The following is a 14399-nucleotide window of genomic DNA, read 5'->3' as shown; positions in this document are numbered from 1 at the left end:
TGGGATTTGAACCCGTGTCGGCCGCGTGCAAGGCAAACGCCCTACCCGCCGTGCTATTGCTCCAGCCCCCACTTGATATTCTTGTGGGTTTATTAAGTGTTCTCCACATTGTCTCATTTGTTGTTCTGAGACTCTTTTGGAAGTTGCAGCCTGATCACATAACGAACAGTTCACATAATCTGTAGAAAACCAGACCTTTACTAAAAATGATTAAGGCGGCATGCTCAGATCTTCCTGGCAAAGCTAGATTCCCCATCTTAGAAAATCCTGGCGAAACCAGACCGTCTGGGCTGGTTACGTAACTCACACAGCAAGGAATGAGCTGCGGTTCACCACACACTACTCTTGGCAAGGTACAAAAGCAAAAGCATTTTCATTGCTTTGCCTGCACACTTGCTTTTTCAGTCTCACCCTCTCCCTCTCCTTCTCCCTTTCTCTCTCCCTCTCCCTCTCTCCCTCTCTCTCTTTTTCTCTCCCTCTCTATCTCTATCTCATTCACACACTTTAAAATTACTTGCCATCCCAATGATAGTCAAGCTGAATAGTGTGTGTGTGTGTGTGTGTGTGTGTGTGTGTGTGTGTGTGTAAAGGCCATCTTTTCCTGTTATTTCCCAGAACCCCCGAATGGCAGTATCTGTTTTGGTAATTCGGTAGCTTTCAACTAGCTAAATAGATTTAATAGATTTAAATAGATTTAAAGAAACAAGCATTGATTAGCAGTTAAGGTCCTCCCTGAAAACAGATGACATACTCAGATTTGGTCACTTGAAAAGAGTTGGTTAAAGGTCTATTTATAACATTGTGGGTGAATTCCAGGGAAGATCCAAGGGCTAGTGCAACATTCCTGGGGTCACTAGCAGCGGGGCTCATTATCAAACCCAGACATGCAGAGAGGGAGAGCAGTCAGGGAAATCGACTCAGCTTCAAAGGAGAGTGTTGTATGGAGAAGCTCTGTTGGCAGGAGCCTAACCTTTAGCAGAGACACAGCCCGAGGTACGACTTTCTGAGAGATTTGCGTCCACATCTGGCTGCATTCCCCATTGATCAACCCCAACCAGGAGTTAGAGAGTGGGAGAGCCGATCTAAAGAGGGCAGACCACACAACTCAGAACAACCCAGATATGGTTCTGGGTAGAGCATATGACCAAAGAAGCAGATACATGAACTCATGTCACATGGCATCAGGAAGATAAATAGGGTCTTTAGCTGAGAAGCTGGAGGTGCAGTCCTGGAAGGAGAAGCATCCAGAACAGACATTAGTGCTATGGCTAAGACCATAGCATCGGAAATTCTGTTAACTTCTCACTGACCCTTGTTTTCCTAATCTGTTCTCTCCACTTCTTTCCTGGTGACAATCTTGACTTTTTCTCCTTAAGCATGAAATTAACCAATGATTTATAAGGTAAAGGTAAAGGTAAAGGCCCTCCCGTTGATCGTCGATTTGCTCGAGCGGGCCCAGTAACGTCTCCATTGGAGACTTTGTTGTTACTGTGTCTGGCATATCGAATACTCTCGGTAGCTTGCCGGGCTCTCCGAGAGGGGCGGAGGAATCGAACTCGGGTCGGCCATGTTGGCCGCTTGTAAGGCAAACGCCCTACCCGCTGTGCTATCGCTCCAGCCCTATGAGTAATGATTTATATACACGGGATTTTACATTTTCTATCACTGCTTGCCCATGATTCTTACCTTGTTCATCCTTTTCGCCCACTCCACCCACTCCACCCACTCTGCCTTTTGGCCAAGCCTCCCTGGAGAGAAAGAAAAATCTAAAAGACGGATGATATCTGGAGGGGTCTGCCCTAGAATCAGAAACTACCCAGACGCATCAAGATTAGAACGTTTCGAAAAATACCATATACTTGTGTCATATATTTATTTTATGCTGGTTTATAGTCTATTAGTAATAAAAATTAATCCCAGAGACATTATGACCTGGTTTGTAAATGGTGAGCAGCATGCATGCAAAACTCCAGAAACATGTACCAGCGATCGTTACTTTTTTCAGACCTCAGGGAGATGTTTAGGAGACTTTATAAAAATAGTGACAATGCAAGAGAGAGCCTGGTTGGCCGATGCAGATGAAAGGATAATGGTGTAGGGTAGGGCTGGGAAGATTACTCATGGAGCTGAAGCACCTGCTTTGCGTGTAGGAGGCCCAGGTTCTATGTTTGGGTGTGATCCAGCCCCATGAAGGCAACACCCTGGCCCTTCCAGCTTCCTGAATCTGCAAAGAGCAAGGAGACATTTCGTTATGCCATTCTGGGCCTCCTCCACGCTCCCTGCCTCTCTCTGCTTTGTCTTTCTGTGTCCTGAGCTTGCTCCATCTGGTTCTTGTGCTCCTGCGTCTCCTCCTCAAACATTGAACTCAGAGCAGTTCAGCAATAGGCTTGTGTCCAGAATTGCACCAGCTGGATAAAGCCTGAGAAGCCCGCTCTCTGGGAAAGCAACAGGCGAAGTTAGGTGTTTGTTTGAGGTGGAGCCGAGCCTGATCTCTGTGTTTTGTGCAGGACGGGCTGACCCCTCTTCACTGCGCTGCTCGAAGTGGCCACGACCAAGTGGTGGAACTGCTGCTGGAGCGAGGCGCTCCCCTGCTGGCAAGGACAAAGGTGAGTCATTCTGTGGTAGGTGGGCCAAGAGAACTCTGGGAGGCCCCCCAGAGATCATCCCTGTACTTCACGGGAAGAAGACTGCAGTCACGCATGTTCTTGCCATCTCATATTTGTGTTCTGAGCATGAACGCTATCTACCAAAGATTTTTTTTTTTTGCTTTTTTTTGGGTCGCTGATGGGATTACATGGCGCCGGAGGTCAGTTGGTGGGTGTGACCCCTGCATACTGGAAGATGGAGGATCTGGGTGGAGGATGCTCAGCCCGGATCCAAGCAGGCTTGGAGATCTCAGCCCCGGGAGCCACATGCTTTTGTTCCTCTACCAATACCTTCATGTGTGTGGAGAGTGGTCTCAGCATACCCAGTGATGCTCAAGGGTTACTCCTGGCTCTGCACTCAGGAATTACTCCTTGAGGGTGCTTGGGGGACTACATGGGATGCTGGGGATTAGAACTCAGGTCAGCCACATGCTAGGCAAACACCTTACCCACTGTCCTATTGCTCCGGCCCATACTAAACGTTTGAGAGGCTTTAAAACTGGGGCCTGGGAGATAGTACTGAGACCATGGCACCTGCCTTGCATCCTGCCCACCCTGGTTTGAATTCTACACCAAATATGGTTCCCTGAGCACCACCAGAAGTGATGAGCCTGGAGCACAGAGCTAAGAGTAAGTCCTGAACACCTCCCGGGATCGCTCCTGAGCACGGAGCCAGGAATAGCCCCCTGAGTACTGCTGGGTGGGACCCTGAACAAACAAACAAATTTGAAAAAAGAATTTAAAATTAACAAGTGCAGGTATTTAGATGTAGTGAATGGGCACCCTCAGTTTCTCCAATTTTATTTGGTATTCTTACAGCAGATGGAAATTTGAATATCTGTAGTAGGTCATGAGATAATTAACTGTAAGTGAAAAATCTCTCTCATATTTTATGAGTCTCCGTTTCTGAAATACTTAGGAGTGGCTAATCAGACACATACAAGATGATCTTTTTAAGCAGTACAATTAGTAGGACAAGCTAAATCCTTTTGCTCTTCAGTCTATATCCTGCCTTGAATGCAGATGTATTCCATCACTCATTCATGCCTGTGTGATCCAGCTATCATAGTGTGGAGCTACATCACGCCTGACTGTACTATGGTTCCTAATGGGCTGTAGAGTTAGGTAATACACAACCTTTATCTTCACAGAAAGTAAGAGGTAAAATAGACAAGAAGACAATGATGGAAAGTAGAAGTTATATAGAGAGTCAGGTAGAAAACGAGCCAGATTGGGGACCGGAGTGATAGAAAGTAGTTAGGGCAAATGGCCAACTTGGGTTCAATCCTCAGCATCCCATATGCTCCCTCAAGCACCACCAGGAGTAATTCCTGAGCACAGAGCCAGAAGTAAGCCCTGAGCAATGCTGGGTGTGGCCCAAAAGCCAAAAAAAGAAAAGAAAAAATGAATCATATTGGCACTAGGTGTTACCATGGTAAAGAACCCCATTTCAGACTATTCTCCTTCCCTCTCCAAAATAACAACCAGTTTGGAATCAGCCTTTCTCTCTCCTTCAAGCCAATATCCTTCTTCCCAGTGAATTTCTTCATGTGCATAGTAGAATAGGTTGACTTATTTCACCTGTAAAAGTGAGGCTCTTAAGAATGACCAGCGAATCCCTTTTGCTCTCTTCTGTCGCTGCTTCTGTCACTGACAATTAAGGCTCAAGCAGTGCAGGGAGCATAGATGAGCACGGCTGAGATGGACTTAGTTTCCTGGGCCCCCCACATCTACACTGGTTCCATGCTCTGCTCTTCCTCCCCAGGCCGTACCCTCCCATCCAAGTCAGGCCTCATAATAGGCCGGGGGAAAGACTCAGACTTCTAGAACCTTGTGGATCTAGGCAAGAATCCCCCCCTTCCCTTCCTCTCCCATTTTCTCCTCTCCCACCTCCTCCCTTTTTGCGTGGAAGTTAGGAAATGCTGCTGAGAAAGGAGTAGGTTACTCTGTGCAGAACTGGGTGCCTAGAGAACCATCTGCTCTGTCCATCAGCAGCAGCCCTGGACATGGAGGGGTCCGACCGCATTGCCTTTCAGCCTTGGATCCTTGTTTCCATTCGCTTTGTTTTTGCCCCATCACTTGGATTCTGAAAGAAAAGGAAACAGAGGTTGGCCTTTGTCTCTGCCAAACTGTTATGTTACTAAGTATTTGTGTGTTTTGGAAATTCTTTGCCTCCCCGCATCATCATGCTGGAGCTCAAGAGAATCTTGAGATCTCCTGACATCATGGGAACCTGCCGGCAGTGACTGATGGGGCAACTTGCTCTGGTTTTGTTTCCTTGTGCAGAATGGTCTGTCTCCGCTTCACATGGCCGCGCAAGGGGACCACGTGGAGTGTGTGAAGCACCTGTTGCAGCACAAGGCGCCTGTGGATGATGTCACCCTTGACTACCTGACAGCCCTCCATGTGGCTGCCCACTGTGGACACTACCGAGTGACCAAACTGCTGCTGGATAAGAGAGCCAATCCCAACGCCAGAGCCCTGGTAAACCTGACCCCAGAACCTCTGTGCTGATGGCCACCAGCAAGCCCACACTGATTGGCTGAAGGGGCAGTGCACGGTCACAGTTGCCCAGTGCATCCCACTAATTCTGGTGATCACCGCCCCACCTAAACTTCACCACATGCTGTCACGCCGTGTCATGGATGGAGAGTGAGGAGACAGTTGCTATTTGCAGATAGATCTGAAAGTCCTAGGGTGGTCAGCAGTTTTACAGGGACAATAGAACAGGACCCGGTGGAAAGGATAACACTCACTCTAGAGATCTGTCAGCCTGAAGGTGGGAGAAAGTTTGGACTTTGTTGATCCCTTTTCAGAAGAGAAGGCTTGAACATAGTGAAAGATATCCAACTCTGAACAAGAGTGTAAAACAGAATCTTGTGAAGAGTCCATTTACTTGTGGATTGTCCTGTGTAAAATTCCAGGTTCCTCAGCCCCAGGATCAGAGAATGAAGAAATCTAGTACCTTTTGTTTGTATTGATATAGGAATAGAAAATGTGAATAGAAATAGAAAATATTCCAGGAATTGCTCAAGAGAAGCCCGTGAGAGGCTTCCCCAAGATCCTTCTGTCCAGTATCTAATGCTGAATAAATCTTCCTTGCTTCACTTATATTTTAACAAGAAAAATTAGAAAGATTAGGCATGCACTAATTCATGCCTTTTATTTCCTGCTTCTCAAACTAAAAGCAAATCTTTTCTATAGGTTTATGTGGTTTATTCCAGTTAAGGGGTCTTTAGACCATCAATAATTATAATGAGAGAATGTCAATAGCTTGTTTCCCTTAGAATAAGTTATTCTTAATTATCTAGGGATAGCTGGTGTTTTAGAGCTATAAATTAGGGCATTTTTTTCTCTTAAGGAGGAAAATACTCATTTTCTACAGCATGGTGGTTGGTAAGCTTATTCTAAAATACCCCTACCTAACCACATCCAGTCTTTAAGGCACTGCATATACATGTGATTATTTTGGTCTGGCTTAGTACACAGCTCAAACATTGTAATGACTTAATTTGTGAAAATTAGTAAGTCGTTGGGTTAAGAAAGAAGTCACTGAGCCCTTTCTGAGTACTGCAGGTATAGAAAAATATTGATTTATCATAGTTCCCAATGGTACAAATTGTTGACTGGAAGAATAGATTATAAAATTATTCTGATATAGGGATTTCTATTAAAATAAAATATAATACTTAAATATGACACAACAGGAGTATACATAAGGCTAACTTACAAATATTTGTGTGGTTTTCTCCACTTATAGCACATTTGTCTAATCACGTAGAAAGTGACCAAGTCCATTCAAGACCTTATCTGCCTTTTACTGAGAAATAGCTCTCTCTGGTTTCTCCAGAAATTCCCCCTACTATTCTTCAAAATATTCAGGGACCTCATACTCACTTCTTTGTCAAGTGAGAATTGGACTATATCATTAAAAACCTTTTAATATAAAAAAGATGACATCTGGGTAAAAAATATAAATACGATGACTTCTGTTAATATACAACTCATAAACTTTCCTAAAATAAGAATTGGAACATGTAAGTTATCAACATAGATCATGAGCTTAGCTCATTTGCAACAGTCCCCTCTCCCACCCCCAAGAAAATGGTAATGATATGTGAAACACACAGAGACAGTTTTTTAGCACTCAGAAGTAAATCAGTCAAATGTTTTTCATGTTCTGAGAAACGATCCTTCATGAAAACAGTGCCTGTTTATCTTTCCTCTATCTTGCAAGTCATTTTGTCACCTGAACGGTTGGTAGATCTGCAAATATCCATCCAGGGATATCCAATTCTGAAGGGGTTATTGCCCTTCGTGTCCCTTCTTTTGGCAACAGGCCTCTGTAGTTCTCTTTCATTTTCTGTGTCACCACCCAAACAGCACCAACACACAGGCAAATCCCAGTCTAGTGAGTCCTAGGCCTCCCAGAACACACACACCTGCCTGTTCTCCACAAATCCCGGCGCCTGGAAGAAGTGGTGACATGACGTGACGACGTGACATGATTGCCTGCCATGTGCCCGCATGGAGTTGTGTGGCAACCAGTGTGTTTCTGCATGTTTTCGACTAACTTGATTGTCTTTTGCACAGAATGGTTTTACTCCACTGCACATTGCCTGCAAGAAAAACCGCATCAAAGTGATGGAACTGCTGGTGAAATATGGGGCTTCAATCCAAGCTATAACCGAGGTAGAACCCAATAATGTCTCAGCTTGCCACGACACATTCCTGCTCTCACTCCTTCCTCCCCTTCCTCTCATCCATCCTCTGTCCTCTTCACTCAAGTTTTATTTCTCGGAAGAAGCCCCCAAGGCCCCCACCGGTGCAGGGGAGTAAAACTGCTGTTGCTTTGTTCCGCAGTCTGGCCTCACACCAATACACGTGGCTGCCTTCATGGGCCACTTGAACATTGTCCTCCTTCTGCTGCAGAACGGAGCGTCTCCAGATGTCACTAACATTGTGAGTATGGCTGGGGTCAGAATAACCACAGGGAACAGGAGCGTGAGGGTGTGCACGTGCTCAGGGGTGCCTGTGTGTCTGTCCCTGAGGCCGTTGCCGGCTGTGGCCCACGACCCCGTTCCGTGGGAGGAGCAGCCCCAGCCCAGCTAGGGTGAAGATGGTGTGTGCACGTGCCACCATAGCTGTGCCATCATTGTCATCAGCTTCTTGGAGGAGTTGGCTTGCAGGTGCCTCCTTGCTTCATTGAGGAGGGCAGAATACCCCTCAGCATCAAGGAAAGCTTAGATGGAATCAAACATTGTCAGGACTCAGGAGCTGAGTGACTCGAATTCCCTACCATTTTGAAGAAAGTATCTGCCCCATAATTAGTCATATTAAAAGGTAGATCAGATAGAGACCAATATCAAGGTGTTTTTTTTCCTTAAAAAAAAAACTGAATATCTGATTCTTCTTCTTTTGACTACATGAATTTTTTTTTTAATGAATTTTCTATTTTCTAGCCTGGCTGTGATTTTATTTTGCTCACTGGAGAGATGCTCTCTCACTTGAAATAGTTTTTCTCTTGCAACTTTTTTCTCTTTTTCTTTCATTTTGTGAATGAATGTTGGTGTCCAGACAACATTCTATCAAGATATTTATTGGGCATCCCCAAATTTTCCTGCTCAACCTAAATTAGGGTTTGTACTTCTAATGTGTTTTATATCTTTCTTAGTATTTCTCTCATTTTTTTTTTTTGAGTCTGCCTCGCTTTGAACTTTGTTCTTTGACAAAGTTCTCCTAAAACCAGATTATCTTGCTAGGCACAAGAGATTTCATTTAAAGTAGACCAAAGAAATAACTTCCGAAACCAAGGGGAAGGCCTATTGTTAAGATGAGTCATATTGAGGGGGAGACATGGGAGAGATAGTACCACCAGTAAGGCATTTGCCTTGAACACCGTTAACCTGGGTTCAATCTCCAGCTCCTCATATGGTCCCCTGAGCACTGCCAGGAATGGTCCCTGAGCACTGCTGGGTGGGGGCCCCAAATCAAAAATGAAATATATGAATTATATTTTCAAAAGCAATCAATTAAGGTCTAGCTAATTTTTGGCATCTCATTCCCTCTGAGCTGTGAAACAGTGTCCAGTTTCACTCTACCTGGATTTCCTCTTACAATCTCATGGCTTTCTATTTTTTGTACTGTTTCTTTGATGGAGTTTCTGATGCATGGACAAAAAAGTGCAATTTATTTGATTTTAAATATGATTTTATACACATTACTACTTACAGTGGGAGCATAGCATCTCATTTAGAAAATTAAGTATAAAGACTATGTTTATGTCTCCCCATTTACAGCACATTGCTTCTAAGATTGTATTATATGCTGGTCTTTAATTATCCCATTATGGATAAGAGGATGCTCATAGCATGGCTGTCTGAATTCAATTTTGAGTCACTTCTTAGAACTTTAAAAGACACCAACACCATACTTTGGTTTTGGTTTAGAGATGACCAATATCCAGTTTTGTTTTGTTTTTTTAATTAAGACTCAAGAAGAGCACCTCTAGACATTCCTACTATCCTTTCTTATCATTTTTTTTCCATTATGGGCCTATAAGATCACAGGCAAAACATAAAATTAAGTTATCATGTTATTGTAATAATATATACAAGTATACTCTGATATGCTGGGTTGAAATCCCCAAGGGTTAATGTTTTTGACTGTGACTTTTGCAAAATCATTTGAAAAATCCACAAAAAGTGATAGTTGAATTATTTATTCTTAATCTAGTTCTCAAAGGACAGATTCAGACACTTGCTAGTTTCTGCTTCATCCCCAAGAGCTATGCCACTCTATGCCAAAAAAAGCATAAAATGTAGGCTGTAGGCTGATTTTCAATGGAAAATAAAGTATTCATTAAAGCAATAAAATATTCGATTTCCCTTAGATTTTTCTTAAAAAGAGTCCTGAATCTGACAGTTGGCTCCCTTAACTTTCAACTGATCTTTATTAAGCCCTTCACTTTGGTTTAATTTCTCACTTGTTCATTGCACCCTCCCACTTTTTAGCCCCTCGGCACACATACCAGAGAGGTACCTACCAGTGTAGTCCTCTCCACAACAAGCTCCCTACTTACTTTTTGTTGTTTGCTTTTATTTTTGTGGCATGTTCTTCAAGGAGAAGATCCCACATAGAGAAGGAGCTATCCAGTAATATCCAGGATCCCCAGTTCAATTTAAATTTCAGATCAATAGCCAATAGTTATTTTTTTAGCATCAGTCCATTCTGAGCAATAGTGGAGACATTTACTTAGACTAAGATAATGATTCTTTGTTTGCAGTCGGTCATTAGAATTTCACTGGCCTCCCTGTATTCTTGCTCGGTCTGGCATCTCTCCTTCTGTAGCAGTGGGTGGTGGGAACTCGGACCTTCTCGGGACAGGAGGCAAGAGTGACTGGTTCCCAGGGATCTTGTCCACACTGCCTGCTTGCTGTGTCAGAGTCGGTGGTTGCCCGTCCCCAGAGCACGCCGCTCGCCCTGCACCGCCGCCCCAAAGCCTTTGTGTGTTGCTTGGAACCCTGTTGCATTTTTTAATGCAATGCTGTGTGTTGCTTTGCTACTTTCCAACGTGGCGCAGCTGAAGTGGAAGTCAATGTAGCTGTCCGTGGAGTCAGCCCGACGGCTGGGAACCAGGCATTGGAACACAGCGCCTGCTTGGGACATGAGTGTGCTCGCTCTCTGGCCAGTCTTGTCTTCTGTCTTGAAGTTCACTCCACTTGTGCCTATAACTCAGAGCCCCCTTTCCAGAGAGCTTCCAGATGCACCTTCAGACCTAGAAAACTGAACTGCCCATCACAAGAAAGACACCCACAACCCAGAGTTCACATTGACATCACAGGAGTAGAAAGCTAGGTCCTTTGGGGCCAGCACAGAGCACAGTTGCCTGAGTATTGCCAAGTGCTCTCTTCTCCCTGCAACCGACCAGCTGGGTCTGCATTTCCTGTTATGTTGATGATTCTCTCCTATTCTAAAAGTTCATTAGCTTGAGACTTAGGAAAGCAAGGCACCCCGAAATTAAGAATTATAAGGTATTGACTAAAATAATACATACCTCCTTCTCTTTATCGGGCCAATAATTGTATGTTAACAAGGATAATAAAAATGGGAAAAAGATAGGGCAATTGAGATAAAAAAGCAGTTTGCCTAGTTGTATAAGACTTGAGCAAGACGGTTATTAAAAAGTGGAGAGACCTGGTGTATGTGTGTATATAATCCATATATAACTTCTCTCAGTATTGCACTTAATACTTAAGTTTCATATCTATCTCATCAATTCTTTTTTTTTCTATCTCAATAAGAATATTGGAAACACTGAGACTAGTTTCTGAAACATTTTTTATTCGGAAAATTAAGTTTGGATAAAACTTGGTATGTAAACTCATCATGGAGTGGGAATGCCTAGGTTCTTTTTGACTTAACTTTGCAAGAAAATTTATTGCTGACTTCATTTCTACCAAGATTGGAATCATTATGTATTTAGAACCATTATGTATTTATCTGAGCTAGAAAAGAAAGATAACATTTGGAGGTTTTGTTTGTTTTTTTAAAGGAGAGCTTTGTTTCTGCTACTTAGACACAGGTTTTTATTTACAGACAAAACAAATTAGAAATTCTGGTTGTCCAAAGAGGAAGCATATTGCAATAATATCCAACCTGAAGACAAATATTGCTTTTCTTAAAGTAGGTCTTGCTATAAAAACACAAAATGAAGACACCCGGGCATAATTGAACTACCCACAAAAAAGAACTAGGGAATTAGAATAGATGTTCAGTGTAATGCCTTGAAAACCACTTGAGAGAAATTTCTCATTCACTGAATATGGGAGAAAATGGAATTGCAAAACTAGAATTCACATGAAACCTTCTTGATTCAAGGGTTTGTTCTGCAAGGGATAAGAAGAAATTAGTCATTGGACCGACCTGTCAGGAGGAGTCAGAGACCAGAGCTAAATTTGAGCTCAGTTTAGTTTTTTTGGAAAGGTAGACTTTATTTAGCTAAAGTCAGCCACCCCCAACCATACCCTGATATCTGTGATGACTAAAGAAAATAACTTTTATTCTAATATCTTGTCCTTTCATAATTGTAGAATTCATCATTGAGAGGGTAATCCACAGTTTTCTTCAGAGCTACTGGTGTTTTCAAATAAGCTAACTTTTTTTTAAAAAAAATGATACTGCTTTACTAAGATCACAGATAGTAGGCTTCCCAATGAGAAAATTCTGTTATCTTCTTTGCTTCACTTAAGCTACCATTTCCTGATATATGTGTTTTATTTTATAATGCAGAACAAACGTATGTGAGGATGGCCTGCTGCATAGTCCTGGCCACTAGAACAGATAACCTATAACTATCACTTACCATCTCTCTTTCAGTAACTGCCTATGATTAAATATGCTCATTAATAATAGGGAATTTTGCTAAGAAAATCAAGTTCCTTGTATATTCAGTTACTGCCTTGTTTTATAACACAGAGGCAAATCAGTTGTGAAGTACTTCAGTTTGGAAGTTAATTTTGAATTTTTAGAAATGGAACAACTTATGTGGGGTACAAATGATATGATTTCTGGGGCAATGTTTGACTTGGTTTTCAGCTTCCAGCATTTCCCATTTAAATGGGATCAAGTTGTAACGTCATTGGGTGACAGTGACCTTTAGGTTTGGTTAGGGGGAGGAGTATAACTTTCCATCTCTAAAAAGAATTTAGATGATGCCATGTTGGTTATTTCCTTTAACCTCAGGGTGTCCTGGATGTTCAGGTAAGTTCTCCGGTTTGTCATAGGCATTAACATCTGTCTTCTGCTCATGATGATGGAGTGAAAGTGATACGATTTTTGAGACTCAGTAATCAAAATGATCATGCCTTTTCATAGAGCATTTAAACCTCTGGATAGATGGCCGAATTTCACAAAGAAAGCACGTGATTGTTCTTCCCCACCCGTCCTTACGATTCAATGATCTTTGTTTCTGGCAGCGTGGAGAGACTGCCCTGCACATGGCCGCCCGCGCCGGGCAGGTGGAAGTGGTCCGATGCCTCTTGAGAAATGGTGCCCTCGTGGATGCCAGAGCCAGGGTAGGTGCTGGGGCCAGGGTTCTCAGTGGCGTCTGCATGTCCCACCTTTAAGTGAGGCTGCTGTCTGCATGTTCTTACCTTGGACAGACTTGGGAAATGGCAGTACGCTTCTACTTTTAGGAAAGCATCAGTCGGATCTCAGAGAAACATCATGACTTCATGCACATGTGGGAAAGGCTTCCTATTAGGAGACGTGGACATTTGGGGAGGTGGGGGAGAATATACAATTTAGTATCTAAAAAATAAAGTGCAAACTTGCCTAAGTTTATATATGTATTATATATATATGTATATATAATCTTTTTTGGGTCACACCCAGTGATGCTCAGGGGTTATTCCTGGCTCTGAACTCAGGAATTACTACTGGCTCACTTAGGGGACCATATGGGATGCTGGGGATCGAACCCAGATGGGCCACATGCTTGGCAAACATGCTACCCGCTGTGCTATCACTCCAGCTCCATCACCTAATACTTATGACCTATAAAACCACTTTCCTGTATTTCTATTGTGTCCCTGTGTTTTAAAAGGATGCCTTTGTCATAGTTATACATATTGGCATTGATTTACTACCCAAACCAATATGATGTTCTTCACTCATTACTTGATATAAGACTTTACAGAATTACCAACATATGACATTGGCCATTCCTTTGTTTCTTTCATTTTCTGTCATTCCAGAATTAGTTCTACATTTTTATTTCTTACTCTGATTTTTATTAACTTTGACATTCTTCTGAGTTTCCACTATTCCAGATAGAAGAATTTGCATTCTGGCAATTGTGTGACCAGACTTTTCCTGGCTCTAAATAGCTTTTAATTCCCCCATGGATAGATTTATGGTCTTATTTTTTACTCCATTTTGCAATATGTTGGGTTTTTATTTGATCTATTTTGGGGCCACACCTGGCAGTCAGGACCTACTACAGGCTCTGTGCTCATGAATCACTTCGAGGGACTATTTGGGGTGCTGGGAAAGGAGCCTGGGTCAGCATCTGCAAGGCAAGTGCCCTCCCTGCTGGACTGTCTCTCCTTCCCCTCACTTTGCAGGATGTTTCTACCTTCTTCTCCTTCAATATACAAAACAGTAATTTTGGTCAATGGTGTGTGTGTTGTATTTCCTTTTCCTCACTGGTCCATTAGCTTTTACCATGATATGACTGGGCATCTCATGGAATGTTGAAACTCTTCTCCTCTGATGTCCATAAGCTATAACTCATGTAACTCATGTCTGCCCACATCATACCACATCTTAGGAGCCGTATGGTGTTGGAATAAGGGCCACTGGCTGGGATCTCACAGACTGCCATTTCACTTCTGGTATTTATTGGTAAACTCTGAGTAGACTCTGAGTAGACTCAGGAAATGCACTTGTTCCCCCATGTCAGCCTTGTGTGATTCTTTATCTTATTTGGGCTTCCCCCTCATGTACCAAAGTACAATGAGGTTCATGGGTGTGTCTCAGTGATCCCAGCCAGTGGGTATGTGTGTGTGTGTATGTGTGTGTGTGTGTGTGTGAGAGAGAGAGAGAGAGGGAGGGAGGGAGGGAGAAAGAGAGGGTGGAGGAAGGGAGGGAGGAAGGGAGGGAGAGAGAGGGAGGGAGAGAGAGAGGGAGAGATATCCAGTCCAGAAATGGTCTCACCCTGACCTTGAGCTGTCGCAACAGGCTCAGACTATC

The 14399-nt window shown here is 43.1% G+C and overlaps 1 protein-coding gene across 23 annotated transcripts in view; it reads left to right on the top strand.

Moving 5' to 3' along the window:
• ANK2 (ankyrin 2) overlaps positions 1–14399 on the top strand; it is a 494244-nt gene that overhangs the window by 365639 nt on the left and 114206 nt on the right. For 21 of the 23 annotated variants that reach the window (XM_056116828.1, XM_056116827.1, XM_056116850.1 and 18 more), the window contains 5 exons: positions 2508–2606; positions 4932–5129; positions 7239–7337; positions 7509–7607; positions 12623–12721. In XM_056116828.1, the coding sequence (XP_055972803.1) occupies positions 2508–2606; positions 4932–5129; positions 7239–7337; positions 7509–7607; positions 12623–12721 (594 nt within the window). The remainder of the gene's footprint in view (positions 1–2507; positions 2607–4931; positions 5130–7238; positions 7338–7508; positions 7608–12622; positions 12722–14399) is intronic. The other 2 variants (XM_056116844.1, XM_056116851.1) reach the window with 1 other exon arrangement.

This window comes from Sorex fumeus, unplaced genomic scaffold (assembly GCF_029834395.1).
Source record: "Sorex fumeus unplaced genomic scaffold, SorFum_2.1 ptg000033l, whole genome shotgun sequence".
In the NCBI taxonomy this organism is placed as follows: domain Eukaryota; kingdom Metazoa; phylum Chordata; class Mammalia; order Eulipotyphla; family Soricidae; genus Sorex; species Sorex fumeus.
The sequence above is the reverse complement of the archived record's forward strand: the minus strand, read 5'-3'. Positions and strand labels throughout refer to the sequence as shown.